Here is a 26,218-nt window from a genome sequence, read left to right as displayed (position 1 = left end):
TACTTAGCTCCTGGGTGTGTTGATGTGCCAGTGTTGCTGACTACTGGGCATAGTGTACTACTGGAAGAAGATGACGAACTTTTTCATCATAATGAGTGATGCATAACAACTGTAGAATTCGCTTTGTCTGCTGGTACATCCATGATGCTGCTGTCTTCCTGGAGCTTCTTGAGTGAAAAGCTTCTCGTTACAGGAAATTTTTGATTTAGGAGATTTTGCCCGGCCGATCAACCTGCAGGATGCCCAGCAGATTTCTTCTCCCACATCTGGTGGAAATTTGTTGGCAGTGATGAAACTTAAATGGGCAAATTCCTAGAAGCAGTTGTAAAGTTGAGACTCTCGCTTATTACATTCAAAGTGGTGTCATCAAATTGCTTGCCTTTTAGGTTTGTGAGTGTCCTCCATCTGTTGAGCTTTCTTACTCATACAGTTAAACTGTGCATAATGGCACACTGAGGCATTCTTTCTGGACCACTCTCCTAGAGACCAAGAGGCACTGTCTATTCAGTCCAAATCTTTGTATGTCATGGAGACAGCCATGTACAGCTGAAGCTGTAAAAGCTCCCTAGTCACCGAATCTAGCCTGCGGCACATATCTTAAATCCTTCCCCTCAACTCAAAACTTTATTTTATGTTGCCATTCTGGAGTTGATGTGATGCCTCATCCTGGCGAAAACTGGTACTATACTTTATCTCAACATCTCAGCAGGAATCTGCGATAACTCGGCATTCTCCCTTTCCTTTGTTGAAGTGTTTGCAAATTTTTGTAATTCCAGTAAGTCTACTTCCTGCAGAGACTTTGACGTAATTCCATATGCTTTCCCAGTGATCTGTTGACATTTTGATGTGTCAAGTATTCAGCTGGATGTTAGTGTTGTCCATGCACAATATTTTGACAACACGTCTCGTTGTCTTCTTCTGGTGCTAGCTGAGCCTGCAAGTTGAATGAAGTGGATCCAGTATTTATAACTACTGCCTTCCTACTCCATGGTCAGTTCTATGTGTTCTGTCTGTGACTTACTCCAACTAGAAGTATCCCGAGTATCTATGGCCCTCTGTGATTGAGCATCATCAAGTGTTCTGTTTTTGGCCCAATGCATCTCCATGGTTGGTTCTAGGCATTCCGTATGTGGTCTGTTCCCATTAGAAATGTTCTGCCTTTAGTCTGGTGCATCTGGCCGTGAGCTGGCAATCCAATCTTTGTCTGGTGCACCTTACAGCGATCTGCCATACCGTCCTCAGTATTGCGCTCCTGGTGCTCTGTCTGGGTTCATTTTCCTTGTCCACATTCTCAGTTCTTCATCTGTTGAGTTCTGCTGTTGCCACCATTACATTTTTAGCAACTCCAGTGCACCATCCAAGACTTTTCTGAGTTGATACCCACTGCCGTGATTCATAAGCTTATCTGCCACATTTATATCTTGGCTCACTTATAACACTGCTCACCATGGAATTGTAGAAGGATGATCAACTACCATTTATGGATGTGTTTGTCAGAAGGAAGGCAACGGCCTTGCCGCAGTGAATACACCGGTTCCCGAAGTTAAGCGCTGTCGGGTGTGGTCGGCACTTGGATGGGTGACCATCCAGGCCGCCATGCGCTGTTGCCATTTTTCAGGGTGCACTCAGCCTCATGATGCCAATTGAGGAGCTACTCGACCGAATAGTAGCGGCTTCGGTCAAGAATACCATCATAACGACCGGGAGAGCGGTGTGCTAACCACACGCCCCTCCAATCGATATCCTCCACTGAGGATGACACGGCGGTCGGATAGTCCCGGTAGGCCACTCGTGGCCTGAAGACGGAGTATTTGTCAGAAGGAAAGCAGATTAGCCATCTGGCCACAGTGCGTACTACAAACCTACACACACTGATTTATACCTAAAAGCTAGCAACTGTCATCACCCAGTGCAGAAGAATGAAATTTTAAAGACATTTGTACACAGTGCGCAAATCTTGTCAGACCAAGAAGTTTCACGTCAGAAATACAGCACCTATGCTCAGACTTATGCAAAAATGAATACACGGCCAAAAGGATTCAGAAGGACTTTCAACCAGCCATCCTGCCATATGATATAAAAGAAGAGAAAAATGAAGCATGGACTATGGCTTATCCATCTTATGTGGGATCTATTTCTCCCAAGATCAGCATCCAACCGAAATAAGAGGACTACTGGGAAATGTGAAAACCACAAACTTACAGTACACCATGTCAATGTTGCATGGAATACATTGGCCAAACAACTAGGACAATAGACAGCAGATGCAATGAATATCAGACCACACTCAGCAGAGGCAGGCAACTAAATCAGCCATTGCTGAGCACTGTCTGGAACTTAATCATGACATGAACTATGAATAAATGAGGTTTCTGGCACAGACCCCCTGACACTGTGACAGTGTCATAAGAAAGTCAATAAAGGTGGCAGAAACCTCATAAATCTTGAGACAGGGCGCCAACTTAGCAAAGTATGGGATCTTATACCTGAGTGGCTAAAAATGCATCAATAACAGTAGCAAAACTGAACAACAAGAACTGAGAATGTGAACATGGGGAATGAATTGCAGACAGAGCAACAGGAGCACAGTCTCGAGAAAAGTACACCAGATCGCTGTCAGGCGCACTGGACTAAAAATGGAATGCCAGCTTGTAGTCAGTCACTTCACACTGAAGACGGAATGTCTCTGGACATTTCTACTGGGAATGGATTGCAGAGCCTAAAGCCTAGAACTGAACTTCCAGGGGGATGGCAATAGGTGGACTCAACTAGCAGTCTCAGGTAGCACCGGATGAAGATAATGTCACATTGTCAAAATACTGTGCATGGATGATGCTGATATATGGAAGAACATCCAATGCTTCAAGGTGTCAAACTGTTATCTAATTTTCCAATTAACATATTTTCAGAGCAATGTTAGTACTTGTGTCCTATCATTCTCTTCTATAAAACAACACAGATGATCAACATCACAGGTCACACTACACCCAAAATGCTAGATATATGGATCTGATATTTTTTTCCTATTATACCATGTAGGTTGCCCTGCAGGTATAAATGACTGCATTATTGACTAGACCTACATAAATAGCATTAACACAAGCATGTCTTGGCTAGCATTTAACTAGTGGCAACATTCAACCTGACCAGCTTTGTCTCCAATACGTTGCACACGCCACATGTGCAGTGGGTAAAGGCTTTTGCCCTGTAATGATCTCCATGCATGTATTCATTGAACACTGGCACACACAGCAATCATTAGGTGCCAATAACAGTAGCACACTGAACAACACAGAATGTGTTGCCATTTCTGCCACATTTGCTCAGCTACTCATTCACATGAAACACACTTTGACCAGGCAACCAACTTCATGCAATGGGTTGAAAACTACATAAAAAATAATTGAAAACTACATAAAAAATATGATGGTCAGGAATTCAGCAGATTCTGGAATGTTCATGGTATTGTTCAACTAAAGAAGGAGAACTACCACCAAAGGGGCCACTAACATACACCATTCTGGAATGTTCATGGTATTGTTCAACTAAAGAAGGAGAACTACCACCAAAGGGGCCACTAACATACACCATATTTGCATCTTCTGCATTAGCGGAAATTAATGTTTAGCAATGATTTGTGGATTAGAACTGTGACCTTACGATAAAGACTTATGTATTTCAAAGTGTTTGCTTTCAGATAGGCACACGACACAGTCAACTGTGAATTCAATAGCATGATTCTGTGGCATCCATGATATTCACAAAATGAATTAGAAAAAAAGAAATCCACTACTATGTAAAAATAATCAAACAAAATAAAAATAAAAATAATTGAGTCCTATCTCAGAAAAAATCTGGAATACAGTATGTGTTTATATCCACTTCTTGCTTCAAATGACCATTTATATCTCTCATGGTATACTGACTCATCCTATAGTGACACACTGTGGAAGATTACTGTTGTCTTCAGTCCAAAGACTGGTTGGATGTAGTTTCCCAAGTTAGTCTATCCTGTGAAAGTCTTTACACCTCAGCATAATTACTGCAATCAATATCAGCCTGAAGCTACTGTATTGAAGCCTAGGTCTCCATCTTGAAATTCTGTCCCTACAGTCTACTTCGACATCCAAACTGGACTATTCCTCGATGCTCATGTGTGTCCTAGCAACAAATCTCTTCTTTTAGTCAAGTTGTGCCATGAATTTCTTTTCTCTCAAATTCAGTTCAACACATCTTCATAATTTGTCTGATCTACCCTTTTAATCTTCAGCATTCTTCTTTAGCACCACATTTCAAAAGCTTCATTTTCTTTTTGTCTGTACTGTTCCACTTCTGTACAAGGCAACACTTCGAACAAACAATTTCACAGAAGCCTACTACAATTTTAATTTATATTCGGTGCTAACATATTATCTTCTCCAGATAAGTTTTTCTTGCTATTGCAATTGTGAATATCATATACCCTCTATCAGCAGTTATTTTGCTGCTCAAGAAGCAAAACTCATCTACTACTTTCAGTATCTCATTTCCTAACCTAATTCCCTTGCATCATTTTATTCAACTACATTTCATTACTGTCATTTTACTTGAGTTGATATTCAACTGATGACCTCTTTCCAACATACTATCCACTGCAGAACGAGATTTTCACTCTGCAGCACAGTGTGTGTGTGCTGATACGAAACTTCCTGGCAGATTAAAACTGTGTGCTGAACCGAGACTTGAACTCGAGACTTTTGCCTTTCGCGGGCAAGTGCTCTACCAACTGAGCTACCCAATCACGGCTCACAATCTGTCCTCACAGCTTCAATTCTGCCAGTATCTCATCTTCTACCTTCCAAACTTCACAGAAGCTCTTCTGCGAACCTGTAGAACTAGCACTCCTGGAAGGTAGGAGACGAGGTGCTGGCAGAATTGAAGCTGTGAGAATGGGTTGTGAGTTGTGCTTGGGTAGCTCAGTTGGTAGAGCACTTGCTCGCAAAAGGCACAGGTCTCGAGTTCAAGTCTCGGTCTGGCAAACGGTTCTAATCTGCCAGGAAGTTTCACTATCCATTCTGTTCAACTGATATTCCAAATTCTTTACTCTCACTGACAGAATAACAATGGCGTCGAGCATCGACAAATCTCAAAGTTTATCCCCCTTCTCCCTGAACTTGCCCCATACTCAGATTTCTTGGTTTTTTTTTTTTTTTTTTTTTTTTTTTTTTTTTTTTTTTTTTTTTTTTTTTTTTTTTTTTTTTGATCAATACACAAACTGAAAATCACTGGGGTGTAGACTCCTAAGCTGTCTCACTTCACTCTCAACAACTTTCTACCTTTCACGTCCTTTGGCTCTTATTGTGGCTTTGTTTCTGTACAAGATATAGATAACCTGTCATTCCCTTTATTTTACCCCTGCTACCCCCAGAATTTGAATTGTAGTGTCAGTATTGCCTTGTGTGTTGTCATATTTCTCCAGAACACAGATTGTTCTTTCCCTAGATAACGTTTTTCCATTCTTCTGTAAATAACACAGGCCAACGATGGTAAAACTTTTTTGCTGAAAATACCTTATTCTTACATTTTTTAGGGTGGGAAATCCAAATATGATACTTAAAAAACTGTAAAGCCCACCATTTCTTCACATTTTACTGTTAAATTTATTGAATTAAGAGATTTTTTAAAGAATTTAACAGCTTTTATATAGTTAAAATAATTTAAAAAGGAGGTGCAATGAATGTAGATGACATTGGTAGCACTGCTGAAAAACATTTCCTGGTAAAAAAAAAAAGGTCGATTCTATTTTTGTGTTAATAGATGGTGTTTCGTTTACTGTCAACCTAAACTCACTTTTCCGTTCCCTGTACATGTGCTGTGCAATGTCTAACTGTGGTTGTAAAAACTCTACTGACCATTTTTGTTATATTTGTGGTGAATTTGTGGTTAAAAAAAACACCAAAGAAACACTACAGACTTTGTGAAAGAGGTTTATCTATCATACTACGGATCTAAACTTGGTGATCAAGATAAATCTTGGGCGCCACATATGGTATGTTATGTGTGTGTTGCAGATCTGAGAAAATGGTCCAAAAAGGAGAAAAAAGTCTTTAGATTTGCTGTCCCTATGATATGGAGGGAAATCATTCCAATGATTGCTACTTTTGCAGTGTTGATATTACTGGTCATAATTTGAAAAACAAGAAGGTAATAAGCTACCCTAACCTTCCGTCCATCATCTGACCAGTAGGGCACTGTGTAGATTTGATGGTTCCTGAACCACCAGGTGATTTAAATTCTGTTCCAACAGAAGTATTTTCTGATGTACAATGTGATTTACATGAACCAAATGATGAAGAATTCAATTGTAATACAGAAAGTCTAGAGCTCAAATAGTTTACTCAGACTGAGCTTAATGATTTGGTTAGGGATCTGGGCTTAATGAAAGGAAAAGCTGAATTGCTTGGCTCTAGATTAAAAGAAAAGAGCTTATTGGCAGTGGGAACCAGCTTATACACACATAGAAAGAGAGAGCAGCAATTTTCCAAGTTTTTCAACAAGAAGGTGATTTGTTGTACCGCTCAGACATTCCTGGTCTGATGAATGAGTTTGGTATGGAATACAAAAAGGAAGATTGGAGGCTGTTTATTGGTTCATCCAAAACTAATTCAAAGGCTGTTTTATTACACAATGGTAACATGTATGCATCTATACCTGTTGGACCTTCTGCACATATGAAAGAAAGCTATAAAAACCTAGAAATAGTGCTACATAAAATAGGCTATTCTGCTCATGGTTGGATGATATGTGGCGATCTAAAAGTAACACACATGCTACTTGGTCAGCAAGGTGGCTTTAACGAATTTCCATGTTTCATGTGTGAATGGGACAGCAGGGCTAGGGATCAACACTGGTGCAGAAAGAACTGGCCTGTGAGGGAGCCTATAAAACCTGGTGAGAAGAACATTCTACGCAAAAATCTTGTAGATCCAGAAAATGTACTCCTACCACCTCCACATATAAAGTTAGGCCTGATGAAACAGCTTGTAAAGGCTTTGCCTAAAGATGGACCATGTTTTAAGTATCTCTACCAAAAGTTTCCACACCTTACAGAAGCTAAACTAAAACAAGGTGTCTTTGTCAGACCTGACATTAGAAAATTGGTGTTTGATGTTAACTTTGCATCCGCAATGACCTTAAATGAGAAAGAAGCATGCGTATCATTCAAGCCAGTCATTACAAAGTTCTTAGGGCACGAAAAAGGCCCAGACTATGTTTCTATTATAGCTACAATGTTAAAGAAGTTAAAACTTTAGGATGTTTAATGAGCCTGAAAGTTCACTTTTTGAACAGTCACCTTGATTACTTCCTGGACAATATGGGAGATGTTAGTGAGGAGCAAGGAAAGCATTTTCACCAGGACATTAAAGTAATGGAAAAATGCTACCAAGGCCGCTGGAACACCAACATGATGGGGGACTACTGTTGGTCACTTCACCGAGAAGTCCAGCAAGCGACTCATCATAGAAAAAACTACACAAGAAGCTTCAACGAAAAAAGAGAAAGAAAATACAAACCAATTCCAGCTGACAAGTGAAACCTCTATTAACACATATCATTGTTTTAAGTAGCTTAATGTAAATACAAACCATGCTTATGTTGTAACAAAGTGTTTCATTAATTTCCCCTTTACCGTATAGGATAGGATTTTTATACTATACAATAAAAAGCATATTGCTTAAAAACTATGGGTGATACAAAAAAACTAAAGCTAGATTTGGATTCAGCTCATAAAAATCTATGAAGGTCAGCAATCAAAGTAAAAAAAGTTTTCAAAAAAAAATTTTCGTCAGCCTATGTAATGTGTGTTAATATTTTGCAACCATGACTTATTACACTGATGGTTTGGTAATATTCACACCAGGATTACTTGGAATTAGGGTTATGATAACCTAAAAACTGTGGGGAGGGGGTTATATTGCCACTCTCATATACCTTGCATGGTGGATTGAACAATTTTGTGGTGATCAATTCTCCCTAAGATTTCAATAATTTGTATGGAAAGCTAAGCACTCCAGGTGCCTTGTGTTGACATAAGTCTTTCAGTGCTCTGACTTTTTTCAGTTTCTGTTTCATTTTTCAAACGTCTGTGTTACCTTCAGAATGATTCAATTGTTGAATATTTATATTTTCTCCTTTCATCAATTAAATTCAGAATCTCTTGGTTATTCACAGTGTTCCATTGTGCAATGTATTTTTGTCTATTCGATCACTGCTGCCTTCACTTACTCAGCTCTCAGTGCTACCCATATGTATTCTATGCCAATCCTTTCCTTTGTTTCAATCAGTCCTTTCAATGACCTGTAGGTTTTTCTCAAATTGTTCAGGTTCCATCTTTGTAATTTCTTATCTTTCTGAATAGTATTTAATCTGCAATTCATAACCAAAAATTAGAGTCATTGTACATATCTGCTCCTGAATGTGTTTTGTAATTTAAAATCCAGTTTCAAAATATTTGAGATAGCTGTGTATAATCTATAAGAAACAGCTTGGTGCCTCCACGTCTCTTTCACACATCCAGACTTCTTTCATGATTCTTGAACCATCTACTAAATTTTTCTCTGTGTAAAATTCTACCAGCTGGCTTTCCCTTCCATTCATTCTACCAGTCCATGTTCTCCTTCTATTTCTCTTTCAACACACTTTTTTTTAAATGCCCTATAAAAATTTATTCTTGTTTAATAAGTTATTCTTACTCAAGATGTTCTTGTTCCAGAATGTTTGAATCTTAAATAATTCTTATTTCCCCAATTCAGTACAACAGATATGCAGCTTGCATTTTTCTGCTTCTAAAAATATTTACTTCCACTAGGAGAATTTGTTAGTTTGCTAATTATTTTAATCATTTAGTTTGGAAAAGTTAATTTTTAGCAATCTTTGGTGGGCTTTGTAAATCCCTGTGGGAATAGCAGCCATTTACATAAAATAGTAACTATAATTTTTCCTTTTTTCTCATAATATAGGTCACAATCAAATGGATTTGATCTTTTGGTTATTATAATTTTGCATCCTCTGATTTTTCTCTCTTTTATGTTAATAATTAATATGTAAAATCAAAATCTGATTTTTATTTTTATATGTGTCTATAAGTAAGCACACAGGATAATGCTCCAGGTCAGCCTGTGGTTAGCTATTGAAACGTTACTTCCTAGCGAATGAGGCACTAGTTTGCATTAACATGCAATCAGTATTAAAGTAAGCAACTAAAAGCTAAACTGTCAACATCTCTGTGCCACTAGCTGGTACCATATTTCACATTCATTTTGCCAACATAATGTAACCTGTATTAAAATGAGTCTGCAGTTAGTTACTACAATGGAAAAATCTTGTACTAAGTTATTTTGGGTTAACAGCTACTATATGTAATGACTAAGTAACTAAAGCAATCATCATGTTATGTGTCATTCAGAACTGGATAGTAAAAGACTACTGCAAAAATTCTGTAATTCTGTTGAAACAATCGTAGCATAGGTGTATATGACATATGAACTGTCTAAAAAAATTGATCATCGTTATACCACTGATGTCAATAAGTATGGTAAAATAGCCATTTCAGCTATACAACGTCAGATTTGTAGTTTAATACCTTATTACTAAACCACCTTATAGTAGGAAGTCAGGTAATGAAAAGAAGCAGCACAACTACTGAGGTGAGATCCAGATCAGTAACCTTACAACTCTTTTGTTCACAGCAGCTTAGCCATTTTCTTATTTTCTTATTCATTATTATGCCCAGTCAGGGCCAGTTTGAAAACATTTTCCCACACAAGCAACTTATCATTTGGTGACCTCCCTCCCCAATTTTTCCCTCATACATTTTCACCTGTGTCTGTTTTCACTATTAATTTTGATACCCACAATAGACAAATCTTGCACTTGGGCACCCCTTTCAGCTCAGTGCCCAAAGTGGGCACTACTAATTATGATATGTTCTGTACAGAAATACAACTGTGAGCCCTATGGCACCCCTCTCAGCTTGGTTCCCCAAGTAGCAACTCATTTTTCTAGGGCCTTAAGCTGGTCCTGGGCCCAGTCCTGCATTACCTCTATCTGATTTTTTATTGCTAACCCTGTGCCTACCTGAGCAGAAATCCTGTTTGTCCTGCCACTGCACTTCACTAATTCCCAATACATCTTGATTCAGCATATCTATTTCTCTTTTTGAATTGTCTAGTATACCTACCCAATTAAGGGATCCAAGATTTAATGCTTCAACCCATAGAACAGCAAAATTGGTTTTATTTATTTATTTATTTTCTGATAAATACATCCTCCTGACAAGAGAAACTCCTCTTTGCACTCCCCTCAGATTTAGTGGCAAGAGGGCCCAGTGGACAGCCCATCAAAAACTGAACACCGATCAAGCATGTAAACAGGAAGAAGGTGTACTGATCTCTGAGAAATAGCAAAATCGAAACAGTCAACAGCCAAAGGACAAGAAGTGAAACATAGAGGAGAGTGGGAGAGCCACCTCATCGTGGTAAAGTGGTCACAGCATTGGAAAGCCAACTGGGGATGCCATGTTCAAAGCTTCCTCATGCCATACTTTTTCCCCCCTTCCTCACTGTTCATTGTATTCAGATTTGTGTTTGTGTCATGGTGCAACATCCATTTGCAATAGTGAGGTGTAAGGAAGGGACCTATAACAAAGGCTGATTCTGCAAAACTACTCTATTAGCAGACAAAAGGAAGTGACTTTCAAATGGGAACCACAAACCTTTGATTACAATGCGATAAGTCAACGGAATCCCACCAGAAAACATGTCTCCTGTCTCATACATGGCATTCGCGACAGTACGTGTGTCATATGACAGGAATCTCTTATCAATGTACCTAATTTGTACACCTGGTAAGTGACTGAGATAAGCCCTCTTGCCCGATTTAGGTGTCTGAATGAATGTTAATGTGATGACTCACAAGGAAATGATGGAAACACAATAGTTTGTCACATAATCTGCAACAAATTAATGCAACAGTTTCACATTTCACTATCACACAGTTTCTCTATGCTCTGTCAAAGTATATGTTTTTAATGCTTTTAAAGTCATGTTCCAGTTGGAAGTATTGACTCTTGAATTCCTTCACTGTAACACAGTTCACGTCCATTTATATGTTGTTTTTGTTTCTGCAGGATGTCTATGTGATACCTTGCCTGCTGTCATTATTCACCACATTTACTTGTGACAGTAATGTGTTCTTACCATGACTCATATTCTATAACCAATGCATAGAATGACAACTGGCAAGACTACAGAATGAGGACAAACATTTCAATGACCAGATGGACAGTTCATAATGTTGGGGCGGGAGAGGGGGGGCGGGGGGGGGGGGGGGGGGGGGGGGGGGGCAGGCCACGAAGGAGGACTGAACTCGGCTCATGTGCTTGGAAATCCAGCGCCATGACCACTTAATCATGATGATGTTGCTCTTCTATTTCATTCAATGTTGCACTTATTAAGCTTCGACCATTCATTCAATGTTTCTATTTTGCTATCTTTCACAGTTCAGTGCACCTTCTTCCTGTTTTCATATTTGATCTGTGTTCAGTGTTTTGATGGGCTATCCACTGGGCCACCTTACCACTAAATACGAGGGGTGTGTGATGGGGAGGTTTCCTTGTGAGTACTGTCTACCCAGAGATCAAGGCTTAGCTAACATAATTAGCACAGATAATTTTCAAGCCTGAGTTGTGGAACCTATCACACTGTATAAATACTCAGAGGTAATACTACAAATTGAAATAAAGGAGAAGGAATAAAAGAGAAGCTCATGCAATTTAAGTTCATTGAAGGAATGTAATGTTGTTCTCAATGCTGCTGCCTAAAGTTAGACACTCAATAATGTATGTAGACTATACACAATTCTTCGCTTCTATTTGTATATCTTGGATAATGTCATGAAAATAAGAGTGACTGTAATACATCAAAGGTATATAAAAACAGTCATATTCTCCCTGATCCAAACGTAAATGGAGTGGGAAAGGGAATGGCTAATTTTACATGGTCATTCTGCTGCCTGTCCCCCCCCCCCCCCCCCCATTTTTGTGTGTGTGTGTGTGTGTGTGTGTGTGTGTGTGTGTGCGTGTGTGCGTGTATACAGTTCATATAGAAAGGACAGGTAGCTGTTTGCATTGAGAATTAAGCAGTAGGGTGGATTTTTTGTGGAAACTTTTACCCTGAATTTCCTTTGCACAGCAAAATATACGTTTTTTGTGTTCTTCCTAGAGTTCAGAAATGCACTCAGAGATTTATAATGACAAGTAGGAACTATTATGGACACCATTTATATCCAAGCCTTAGTGTCCATAATTGAAGATGGCTGGGAACATATACAAACAGCTGAGGATAATTTGCTGGATTGAAATAAGCAATGAAGGTCTTTTATTTTTTTTAAAAAGGTCACTATTAAGGCAATTTTGAAGCTACACCTACAAGAATTGGTATTTGGTTTCTCGGGCAGAAATAAGGAAATGCGTGTTTCAGCATTTTTGGAAATGTAACCCTATGGGAGTGAAATACTGGGTGAAAGTTTTATCTTTTTTTAATAAATAATTACTAAAGAACTAATAAGGGATTTTTAGGGCTACAGCTATGAACACTGGTATTTGATTTCTTGTTCACAAATAAATAAATATGTTTTTCAGTGTTTTTGGAAATTGAACCCTACGGGGGTGAAATAGGGGATGAGAATTGTTATCAAAATATTTTATTATCGAAGCATTTTTTTAAGCTAAATCTATAAAAATTTAAATTTTGATCTCAGAAATTAAAAAAGAAATTGTGACTCATTGTTTTTAGAAATTCAGCCCCTATGGGATGAAAGATGGGATGAAAGTTTTTATGGAAAAATTTCATTGCTGAAGCATTTTTGAAGCTACATCTATGAAAATTTGTATTTGCCTTCTCTGTTAGAAATAAAACATATCCAAGTCACTGCTTTTGGAAATTCAACCCACTGGGACAGGGGGTTGACACATTTTATGAAAATATTTCACTGCAAAAGCACTTTTAAAAGCTAAGTCTTTGAAAACTAGTGTTTGGCTTCTCGATTAGAGATGAAGAAATATGTATTTTACTGTTTTTGGAAATTCAGCCCCTAAGGGGTGAAATAGAGTTGGACTGAGTCACTGACTCATCATCGTCCAACCCAAAGTGCTAAGGACAGAAACACGAAGTTTGGAGAGTGTCTGGATCTTAAACTGTAGGCATTGTTTAAGAAGGGATTGTCTGAAATTCCATTCCTAAGGAGCTGAAATAGGGGATGAAAGACTTTTTGAAAGTATGTCACTAATTAGGGAGTTTTGAAGCTAGAACTACAAAAACTGACATTTGGTTTCTCAGTCAGAAAATAAAAAAATACGCATTTCAGCATTTTTGGAAATTCAACCACTAAGGGCATAAAACACAGAGTGAAAGTTTTTTTTGAAAATAAATAATTACTAAAAAACTACTAAAGGATTTTTAAGGCTACATCTATAACAACTGGTATTTGACTTCTCAGAAATAAGAAAAAACATATTTCAATGTCTCTACAAATTCAACCCCTGAGGGGATGAACATTTTTAAGACAATATTTTGTTACATCAAAGAAAGTTTAAAGCTAATCTTATAAAAATTGATATTTCACTCCTCAGTTAGATATAAAGGAATATTGTTATGGGATGAAGTTGCTATGGAAATATCTCCACAAGAACAAAAAATGCATGATAAACAAAAACTTTGGACTCCACGTACTATAATCACTTTTAGGTCAGAACTACATTCAGAAAAAACCATGGTTATATAGTCTTAATTAGCATGAAAAGCTTAGAAGGTGTTGCAGTTTGTGAACAATACAAAAGTTCAATTAAATAAATACAAAAAATCTGTGCAGGCCAGACAATCTATATGAGAAAAGCAGCGTGCGCTAAGCAAGTCTAAGATATCTACAGTAAGATATGAGGCATACTGAGTGACTGACCAACACATGGATCGAGACCAGTTAACTGAATTGATAAGCCATAACTAATTGTGCTAACTAGCAACGCTCTTATTGAGGACTTAATACTTGAATCTATCTGTACATTAATCATAAGTGTGGAATGACTGCACATTCACAAAGTTCTGAAAAAATAATATGTCAAAGTCATTCCATGATACACCCGCAAGTGTGCATTTCTTTCTTAAAGGACAGCTATTTGATACTTACAAACATCCAGGTATATTGTCAAGTGTACTGATGAAACTGGGAATATAGGCACAAGAGAGGAAACTGGACCAGCACAAAACCGACACAAGTAGTCTATTTGTATTGCTAGATTAGGTTAAATATTTTGTTTGTTCCGCAGACCAATAGCAAGAAGATGGTCAAGAATGTGAAATATGTCAGAAAAAATACATTATGTGAAATGTTATCCAAAGTTTCTGACAATCTGAATACTGTGCCCAAACAAGCAGCAGTACAAACTTCCACTGCCAGTCTGCCATGTGGTGCCACTGAGAGTGTATCAGGGTGAACAGTTTGTGGATTTCTTTGCACTGTATTCTGCTGGGTCTGCAGATTTTGAAATGGCTGACTTAAAGGAACAAAGAATCTGGATTAATCTGTTTTAAGCTCAAAAAACTGCAACTGAAACTCACAAAATCCTAAGGATTTTTTGTGAGCACCCTTTTAGTCAGGCAAGAACATTTGAATGTGTAAGCGATTTAAAGAAGGTAGACTCCTGACCAGGAGTCTGTGAAGCATGACAAACGTTTGGACCAATTGTCACCAGGGACAATGCTGTAAATGACAGCATAAGTGCTTGAACTGATCCACAAGGACAGGAGGCATGCAATTTATTAGGTCTACAACTTTGCTTCCGCCGTTTTGCAATAGACGGCAGTAGCAACAAGTGGAGTTCACGTGGTTGGTCATAGGTGTAATACAATAAGCTTAGGCATCTGTAAACATAACGCCATAAAAATATTAGTCAACTTGTGATTGCATCATAAGTTTATTCTCAATTAAGTACGTCAACTTACGTACCCATTTCTCGCCATCTGTGGAAGTTTTAATTTTCTGCTTTAATGTGAAGAAATCTGTGGCTGTGGCTCTTAAAATGCTAGGTAAGACCAATGGTGAGGGAACTATTAGTGGAAGAACGTGCAGAGAATGTTTTCAACACCTTAAGAATGGTGATTTTGATGTCGAAGACCGGCATGGCAGTGGAAGACAGAACGTTTTCATAGCTACTGAACCAGAAGAAGACAGTCACAAGACATCATTATCGAAAGCAAATGATGCACTGAAACACAAACAGCCACAATACAGCGATAGACACGTAAAGGTAATTTTGCAGCAGGTCAGTGCTCGACCCCATGTTGCAAAACCCTTCAAAATATACATGGAAACGTTGAAATGAAGAGTCCTATACCTCCCGCCGCATTCTCCATATGTTAATCTCTCTGACTACCACCTTTTTTGATCAATGGCATACAGTCTGGCTGACCAGCACTTCCGATCATATGAACAAGTGCAAAATTGAATCCATTCATGGATCCCCAAAAAAGACGTCCAGTTCTTCCACCATAGGATTCATATGTTATCCAAAAGATGGGAGAATTTAGTGGCCAGCGATGGGCAATACTATGAATCACAATTTTTTTGTAAGTTTTTCACAATAAAGCCCTGAACTTGAAGAAAAAATGGTGGAAGCAAAATTGTAGACCTAGTAAGATATTTGTGAAATCACTGTACATTTGTATGGGATATACCAACATGTTCTAGATGATGAACTGTACATGAGACAAGTTGCAAGTTTGTTCCTCATCTTTCAAATGTCAACCAATGAGACCAGCAGGATCAGGTGTACACTGAACTGCAGACAACAGTTCGAAATGATCCGAATTTCTTGCCCATGGTCATAACTGCTGATGAATCATGGGTGTGTAGTTATGAACATGAAACAAAACAGCGACCTTGGCAGTGGAGGACCATTCTCTCTGTGGCCCAAAATAATGGGTCATTTTTGCAGCAACATCAATTTTCTTTACTTAAAAAAAATCATGCAATTGTCCACAAGGTATTTTTCCACATATTCAGTCACAGGGAAGTTATTCCATGATAGTTTGAGGTGACTGGAGGAAGACGTTATACTTAAATGGTTAAATGGCCTGAGAGATGGAAGAACAAAAACTGGTTGTTGCATCATGGCAATACGCTTACACAAAAATCACTAGTTGTGATGGAAATTTCTGGGTAAAAACACTATGACAGATGTCCTTTGCCCACCAAACACATCTGATCTAGCCCCTTCCGATTTTGTTCTCTTCCAGAAAATTAAATTTAAGTTGAAAGGGCGTCATTTTAACGTCACAGACGAGATTAAAATGGAACTGCAACTAATTTTGAACACAATTTAAGCAGAAAACTCCCAGCACTCTTTGTAATAATGGGAAAATTGTTGAAAGCTTTACTTACAAGCACAAGGAAACGAAGTTTGAAGGCGATGGCAGAAATTAAGATGTAAGGCAAGCTTCCTGAATGTTAAAGGGGTACTCTCAGAAATTTTGGGTAGCACCTTGTGCATATTTATGAAATATACGATCAGTTATTGTTTCTGCCATGGATCATGAGTTAACAGTCCTCAAAGATGTGTCATAAGTCTACAATTTCAATCAAATTTTCATTTACAAATTATTGGAAAGTTTGTCACAAACGTGTAAATCTACACACACTAACACAGCAATGGAAATGTGTAATGGAGTGAAAATAATTTAGATGTGAAGGTTATTAAGCAAAATAGTAAAGGCACTGAGATTTTGACAGGCACATAAGACTGAAAGCTTCACTAGCTTTTGGACAAATTCTTTTCCAAGCCACATACATAAGTACATACACAAACCTATCCAACTATATTCTGCCGAACAATCCTTTTAACAGAAATGTGACACCCACATGGAAGAATTTTTTTGTTAGTTCATTTGGGGAGAGGGAGAAAGTGATTTCAAGCTTAGGCAACATTTATGGAACAGGGTGAGGGACTACCTTTTAGTTGGGAAAAAGGATACTTTTCTGAATTAATGCAGATAAATGGAGCAAGATCTCATTTGGGATAGGATGTCACTAGGGAGGAGGAAAGAAATGTAAATGATGCCAGAGAGTGATGAGTAATTTATAGAGGAATACTGGATGTAAAAATGAAGGGTATTTGATGAGGGAAAAGCAAAGAAATGAATGTGAAAAAGTGAAATAGGTGTTGTAAATGGACATATGAAAGTGTTAGAGAATTATAAAGGGACCTTTGGTAACAACAAGTTTGAGAATTTAAAAAGTTGGAGGAAACTGTACTGTGGGCGGTAAGATGGTCTGTGATTTGATGACATTTGTTTGCGCATTACCAATTGCTGCTAGCAGGAAAATAAGAGCCTGACATGAAATGATGATGGGAACAATGTGTAGAGGAAGGGTGCATCGATTTTGAAGTACAATACAGTAATTTTCTACTTAGGTAATGTTTAAGTATGATCTATGAGTTGGTGGATAGCGTGTGCTACAGTTGAAGTGGTCATGAGCAGTGCTACAGGGAGCCACAAAAGTCCACTGAGACCATGCTGGCCAGGGACGGTAATACATGTGCAAAACAAAGGCAAAAAGGAAACAGGGAAAGATATGGATGGTAAATAAGAGAAAGCTAATGCAGATGGAAAATACAATACATTACCAAAGTAAAGATGACATGAGGTCTAGGACAGAAGTAAGTGATGTAAATATATCAATGCAAAGTTACACAGTGTCTGGCAGTCCCACTGCTAATTACTTCTTTCTGACAAATGAATGTTCATCTTCAAACTTCCTTTTGATATTTTCAGCTCCTTGTCACACTCAACAACACATTTTGTTGCACTTTTTTTTTACTATCCACAAAATAAAAAAAACATGTTTCACTTACAAAAAGTTAACATCAAAACAATTTTTCCATACAATATCCTCAAGCTGTTTCATATAAAAGACAAACCTGAATGAATTTTCTCATGTTCTCTAGCTGCTGCTTCAGACACAGACACATGGTTGCAAACTGTGCACGGGATTAAGTTTTCTGTTGAATGATTTATGCGAATATGAACACCGAGATTAGCTGAAACAAACAAAATGTTATTAACAACAAAGAACAGGAAATAAATATCCTTTTTCTGGTAAATATCACCAAAAGTATCATATTATTTTGGACAAATGTGAAGTAAAATAATAACCAAAAGAAAGTTGGTTAGAGCACCTTTGAGCTTTGTTAGGCAGGTTGCTGTTCAACATACAATGCGCTTGTCTTTCCTTAACTTGAGAATCAACTTGGCAGTTATGCAAGAGACTGCAGTTTAGCGTGTGTTCCAAATAATTAGTAAATGTAGCCTGTTTCATTCTATATGAGTACCAATACAAAAGTGCAATTTTTGCAGAATTGTCATCACTCCAATATACAACAGAGTAATGACAATTTAACATGTGTTCTGTTACAGCTATTGTGTTGATCAGGTGCCATGCTTTGTAAGATGAAATATTGTGGTTTGTAATCAAACAAAATAAGAATGACAAATTGTCCTAAAAAATAAAATCTGATTTTTTTTGGAGGTGCATACAAAAGTATGATAAATATGGCAGCAAACATTACAATGGCACAAGAGATCTTTTGGATGAAATTAAATTAATCACACACATATGTACAAATAATGGAGATTTCCCATCTACAACTCACCATCTGCTCAATAATACAAAAAAGAAGCAAACAGAAATAAAATAACTCAATTGTTATCAACAGATACAAAAAACACAAAATGTTTCAGCAGTCCCTTTATCAGAAGAGCCTACTATAAAACTGGTACACAATTCAAAATATATAACATTAAAATAAGTTTCTACATGAATAACGAAACCCAGCATTAATTTCCTCACAGTTGCAACAAAAACAAGCAATCAGGTATTTACAAGATCATATGCACAATCTATTCTAGGTTTTACTTAAGAAAGACACATAAATTGGTCGTTATATGATGCAATGAATTCACTTAAGCTCTATTTCTAGATGTACACCACAAATCTGCAATGTAAACTTACCTTCATGGTAGCAAACAATCTACCAGATGTCACTTAAGTATCTCACATCTGCTATACACAGCCCTCAGGCTCAAAACATAATAGAGGTGCTAGAAGCTTGTAGGCAACAGGTTTTCCAACCTGTCATTCCTCTGTGATACTCTAATTTATTTGCCTGTTTATGTAAACAAAAATAACATAGCATTTGCTTCTTTAATATATCCTAGAATCACAAACTACAATGTATCATTTCAGTAACATAGTACAGTCGTACGCTTGTTAAATTATTTGATGTATGACTGCAAATGTGGAAGTTTTTCATCAATGCACCTAGCGGCAGGTCCTCCTCCAAGTGAACCATGGCTGGTCAACTTACCTCAACCACTGCTTGATGAATGAGTTCCGCTCCTGGAAACAAATTGCTCACAGACTCTTCGTTGTCAATGACATTAGTTTCTTGGACACTGAATCAGAAGCAGAGGGGGTGGTCATGATGGCAGATTTGCGCCAACGGGTATTGAGCTTGCAGCACTGGTGACATTAGGGGTTGTCCCACATGAAGGCACTAGCTCGCCGACATGTATACGGGCTGGGGATCAAACTCTCTTGGGACTGTATCGATCTCAATTTGTGAGCCTATTTTTTAGAACAATGTGGTTGCTCATTGTAGACACTTACGCAAAGTACCCATATATTGCAGGCACAGCATCCACCATGACTGGCACCATCCTCACAGCCTTGACTCGGGTTTTGGCCACTGTAGGGTTGCCTCACACACTGGTCTCCAATACTGGGCTGCAATTCACGGCACCAGCCCACAAAGATTTCTGCAACGCCAATGGTATAAAACATATTTACAGTCCTTCACCAGATCATGATGTTGGATGTTTCACTTGGGCCTTTAAGCAGTAGATGAAAAAAGTTGTCAAATCCTCTGCCACTATGTCAGCCCTCATTTTATTTTTGAGCACTTACCAAACCACACTGTTTAACAAGTGTAGCTTCGCCACCAAGCTCCACCATGGGTTGCAACTGCAGATCCTGCTTCATCTACTAATACTCCCTCCTTTCAGAGCCAAGCTCCCATCCTTCCCAGCATTATGTTCCTGGTGCAGCTGTGTGGGACCAATCCTAGAGGAGTACTGAACCTTGGGCACTGGTGATGGTAGTTGAGACTCACGGACGGCAGGTTACACTGGTCCGAAGACAGAGGAGGTTCAAGTGCCACACCAAAACCAGCTATGGCCTCCAGCACACCTGTTGCATCCACTACTGCCTCCTCAACCATCTTCTGGTGACAATGTGGCTTCAGGCCCGGCACCTCTGCTGTCAGCCTATGAGTCGATACTGTTGCACGAGCAGTTCCTTCCACATCCACACAGATCGGTGGAACCCCTGGATTGCCTACTGCCAGCGACATCGCGATGAGTGCAACCAAATATCCTCCCTTCCCAGAGCCAGTGACTAAAGTTACCAAACCTTTACCCATGTTCCATTCCAATCCCCATGGCACCATCTGTGGTGTTTCCTCCCATACACAGGTTTCAAGGGGAGGGTGCTGATATCTACCTCCACAAAAGTTGAATGTCCACTGCAGGAAACTGACCTAGATGGCCTTTTGAGAGTGCTGTCTCACCACAGCACTGCACTTATAGTGTGAGTGCACCACATGTCTTACCATGTGAATATCCCATTCAGTAGTGATCCTTGCAGCCAACATAACTACAGCTCTCAGCAAATGGTCAGTCAGTTTTTTACTCACGTCTGATATTGTCAGTTACTATCATCGCTGGAATGACTATTCAACAACAACTTCACTTAGCTCTTGGTCTTTCTCTGTGGTCATGATCTGGATTGTCTCTCTCTTTGTTCTTGGCCTGTTGTCATAACTGTGGTGAATGATTCCAATTTGCATTTCATTGGCTCCATAGTCTGCTGTGGTCTCATCCTTGTCTGTGTCCTGTCCTTCATCAGCCACGATTAGCTTGGCTACTGCTTGGTGTCATGTTCTCTTTCACACGTAGTCCTTCCTCCTTGCAGCTTCAGGTGTTTCTCTCATAGTTTCTGATGCATGCACTGATATCTGGCTACTTATGGATATAGCAATGTTAGAGTAGGGTAGAGAATTTAACAAAACACTGAATGCTCAGAAGACACTGACTAGTTTGGAGGAATGGCTACATGAATTAGTGGGGCAGAAAGTAAAAGAAAAAGTTGAACCTACCAGTGCTACACCTAATTCTGTAGGAGATGAAGAAGAAAACCAAGACAAGCTTCAACAATTATGAGATGAGCTGTAATGTGATTCCAAAGACCAGAACCATTTTAAGACACTGTGTCAGTTCAATGGCGTGTTTAAAAGACAATTTAGGTGTCCAAGTGAGCTTACCAAAGTGTACGATGATTGTAAACATTAGTATGATAAATATTTAACCTGTAGTGAGATGCTTTGGGAACTCAAATGCGAATTCCTGGAGGGAAAGCAATGTTCTTTTTGAGGGAAACTAGTGAGAAAATTTAGAGAACCGTCATCTGACGCTGACTACAAAAAAATGGTTCAAATGGCTCTGAGCACTATGGGACTTAACACCTGTGGTCATCAGTCCACTAAAACTTAGAACTACTTAAACTTAACTAACCTAAGGACATCACACACATCCATGCCCGGGGCAGGATTCTAACCTGCAACCGTAGCGGTCACACAGTTCCAGACTGAAGTGCCTAGAACCGCATGGGGAGGGGAGAAGGAGGGGGGAAGGAATAATGCTCTCATTTACTTTTTAGCTATGAAATAAAAGTCTGTCTGAGTGGGTAAAAAAGGATATTAATTGTAAATAATGTTACAATAATTGAAATCAACATGTTCCAAACTATTGCAATTAGTTGATTAAGATGGTTTACATGACACGTTTTGTCTCGACAGGGAGATATGAAGTGTAGCACGACATTTTCATGAAATGACATGTCTCACTTCCGGGCTTCCATGACAACAAAGATGTTTATGATGTTTAGCAATAAGCAAGTGTTGGGACATCCCACTTTGGGAGATATTACTTCAACATGTGCACATAGAAGAACACCTCATTTCTACAAGACGGGACAGCGAGAGGGCGTGCCGATCTGCTGTGTAGGGCCACTTGTTCCCTGGCGTTGTGGTTTGAAAGTGTTTAGTAGACAAGACAGGAAAGAAAAAAAGGTCGTGGCTACAATGAATACCATGACAAATAACCATCAAACTGGTTTGTGTAGAGACTGCGTCTTGTCTTGATCTTATCAAAACTACACCATTTTGATCTGTCACCCTGTATGTATATGGGAATGTATACTGAGACAGGATGCTCTTTTGTAAGAGAAAGTGTTAATCCAGAAGGTTTAGAGTTCAGTCATTTACATTATTCAAGTAGCTTGGAAGACACTTAACACTCTTTTTCAGTACCCACCAACTCCTGTGAAGATTGCTGCAACATGTTCAGGTGGAACTCGAGTAGCAGAGCCATCTCAGAAAACATCAATAACTGTGACCAAGAGAAGATTTAATACACAAATCTACTGATGTTGAATTTAGGTTGGTTACAGAGCATGCATAGGAAGTGTAACATTGATACCACACCAAAAACCATCAAAGTTGCATTTCACATGCTTGAACAATACAACAGAATTGGCCAACAAATCGAATCAAAATCACAGTTGAATAACTCAAGCACAACTTCACAACATGAACTTCAAAACAAAAATGATAATCAATACATACAGCAACAAAGATGATGAATGAACAACAGAAGAACATAAAGTTCAGCAGCAAAATATGAGGAGTTTTAAGATGTGAATATTAACATTAATACTCTAAGCCATCAATTTAAAACACACAGAAAAGGCACTTACACAGACTCCTAATTCCAGGTTGCTCCTTGCACCCTGCCTTTCACAAACATGCCATTTTTCACTTTATGATCCACAGTTTGCAGTCAGTTTCAGTGTCCACCACTGATTTAAACAAAAACTACAAACAGCCAAAACAACAGCTGAAAACAATTGTCATCACCTCACTTTTATTGATGGTATTGTAAAAGCTAAAAAATTTAGCTAAAACACCAAATGATTGGCAGAAAAAGATGTGTAGTATGATTTGTTGATAGACTGTCTGCTAAAACAAGCAACATTATGATGAAAATGAAATACTCAGTGACCTACTACACTATTGAGACAGTACAAAAATACTTGTTCAATTGCAGAGACAAGCAGTTCTCAAACAAAAGTGGAGTCTATAAGATCAGCTGCAAAGAGAGTATGACTAACACTATATAGGAAAAACAGGAAGATCAGTGTGCACCTGACTCAGAAAACACAGCATAAGCTGGTATCTACAGAAAACAAACTCTACCTTTGCCCAGCATTGGCTTGGAACCAGACATACGTATGTAGTAGATGTAAAAATAGTTCACTCTAGACACAGAAGGCATTAACTACCACTGCTTAAAAGACAAAAGATCAAAAGGCACTATAAGAAACTTCCTGAACAGCTGCTGATTGAATAATACTTCAATTACTCTCCATTTCTTGATGCTGCCACCTGACTTATTAACTATTCAAATTTAATTACATGTCACCCACTATAAATAATGTTCATTTTTAATTTATTTGAGTATTATATTATTATGGTTGTATTATTTTGTATTTTATTAGCAATTAAATTATTTGATAACTGTAAATTTTTTGCTGTTCATTCATACCCCTGTGTGTGCAAAAACATCTTTGCAGGTACACTAGACAATGGGCTAATAACCCAACAGCTAGCTCACAAAAATAAATAATTACTGAAACAAATGACAAGTAAGTACGGTTTTCCATGTCTCTCATACCTTCAGATTCATTCAAGACATTCATACCGGAATTTTCAATCACAAACAACAAAAACATGCAGTGCCCTCAATGTACTTTTCAATTTATGGAAAACAGAAGCAATACATTATGTTGAAACAATATATCACCTTCCAAATGAAAGAATGCTGGCAGACATTACACAAACTGACAAATGCAGTGGGCATTTTTTTCTCTTCCTAGATGAAACATCAACAGTGTAAGAAGTTAATAATGGCTAACTAACAACTTGTAGCCAAGAAATGAGCCTCTGCTTACAGACAAATATAGATAGTCCATTACGGTGCTATTTGAGTAAAAGCTGTTCTGAAATCTTGATTGATAATGAGCACTTATATTTATGGCAAAGACTGGGCATTTAATATGTGTACAAGAAATAAAAGAATGTGAGCAAGATGAACAAGTCCCTCTTAACTACAGATTAATTTTTTTTTATGTTAAATATTCATGAATTTAAGGTTCTTATACATGTCAGTCTAGTCATGGAGCACTGAGAACTCTGGCCAAGTACATCACAAATGAAAGATTACATGCACCTTCAAGCCACGTGCATAATGTAAACAACTTAAAAATTACAAATTATTGTTACAGTTCTACTGATGTTTCACAAAAACAGCAAACAAATATCAATCCAGCTCAACACTGTATGAGGGAAACATTTCATGATCACCACGATGAGTAATTTATTATATACCTCCTTGCATACGTCTTGCTTGATGATAGAGACACCAAGAACAAGTATGAACTGAGGTAGCAATGTTGTTTGTTATGAGTTTTGTGTAAAGTGATGAGCGAAACAATTAATTTTAACTTGAAAGAGAATTGAAGAATGAGCTACAGAAAGAAGCAATGTGTAAATAACTTAACAGTTAAGACATTATAGGTCTTACCAAAACTAAGAAACTTTAAGGACTTACATGAAGATTTGCTGGAAGCAACACACAGGTAGCTTCTGGGCATAATTACACAAATATATTCACTTGTTATCTAACTAACAGCATTAAATTATAAAATCCAAATTTGATGATACAACTGGAATTAAGATAGAGGATTAACAAGTTTACGGGCCTTCTTTGTTGGTAGTATACACAGAATATGAATAAGCAATGTATGACTATTTTATGGCTAAACTTTGTACATTAGAATTCTATGAAATGATGTGTAATACAAATGCTATACATTAATAGCTTTCAGTTTACAGAATTTAAAAGATGGCGACCTAAAAGAGATGAGTTGTTGCCAATTTCTTTTGTGAATTCCAAAGTTCATCCGCAATTACAAATGTTTTTGTTTGTTAGGTGGCGACATCATACAATGTGGGTCAGTGTGGTTTAACATGTCATTCTGATTATAATGATGTTTTACCTGACTTCTACCTAACCCATGAATGATGTTTGTGACATCTGAATATACTTTTATTTGGTAAAGAGTTTCAAACAAAGCACTATTGGGAAGCAGCTTACTATTTGCACAGGTACACTGGCTTGTGTTTTTACTACGTGTTGCAATACATGCTGGTGGGGCAGTTATTCCAAGTAGCCATGTCCTGGCTCGGAGAAGGGAAGTGTGCACAGAACAGTATTTACTATGGCAATGGGAGTGACATCACAGAAGAGAGATGAAGCTGTGCATGTCCACGCATTGTATAAGAACAGTTACCTTACACATCTTATTGGAACTGAAGAATCAATATATTCATGTTTCAGAAGTTCTTTCAATCACTTAATGGAAATCTGAAGATAGATAAGAGTTTCCAGGGCATCAGCATAAATATAGCAGCAACGTCACAGAAGGCAACATTAAGAACAAATACATGGTTCGTCTACACATTGAATTAAGAAACAGCAGTTCAGTATATCAGAGTGAAAGCAATCATAACTTAATCACACAATTTCAAAAGATGTTGAACACCTCACTACATAATATTCAGCATACTTCAGTAGAACTACAGTTCAAAAGCCTCTATTCTCTCCTCATTCTCTCCTCCTGTGAACTACTTACTATCCAGTTTATTTCTGTACAAACCTACAATCCATACAAATATCTTCAGAAATGTCTTCCTAACAGTTACATTTATTTTCAACATTAAAAATTTTCTCTTTTTCTGATATGATTTTCTTGTTATTGCCAGTCTATGTTTTTAATTTATTTTCAGCATTAAAAATTTTCTCTTTTCCTGAAATGATTTTCTTGTTATTGCCAGTCTATGTTTTTAATCTTCTCTAATTCTTTACTTACTTTAACATTAATACTGATA

General features: G+C 38.0%; 1 protein-coding gene across 3 annotated transcripts in view; it reads right to left on the bottom strand.

Moving 5' to 3' along the window:
- Window positions 1-26,218, bottom strand: part of LOC126483692 (zinc finger protein 714-like) — a 291,534-nt gene that overhangs the window by 57,617 nt on the left and 207,699 nt on the right. For all 3 annotated transcript variants that reach the window (XM_050106775.1, XM_050106777.1, XM_050106776.1), the window contains exon 7: window positions 18,014-18,133. In XM_050106775.1, coding sequence (XP_049962732.1) covers window positions 18,014-18,133 — 120 coding nt within the window. The remainder of the gene's footprint in view (window positions 1-18,013; window positions 18,134-26,218) is intronic.

Source organism: Schistocerca serialis, chromosome 6, assembly GCF_023864345.2.
Source record: "Schistocerca serialis cubense isolate TAMUIC-IGC-003099 chromosome 6, iqSchSeri2.2, whole genome shotgun sequence".
In the NCBI taxonomy this organism is placed as follows: Eukaryota; Metazoa; Arthropoda; class Insecta; order Orthoptera; family Acrididae; genus Schistocerca; species Schistocerca serialis.
Note: the sequence above shows the minus strand (reverse complement) of the source record. Positions and strands in the feature narration are given on the sequence as shown.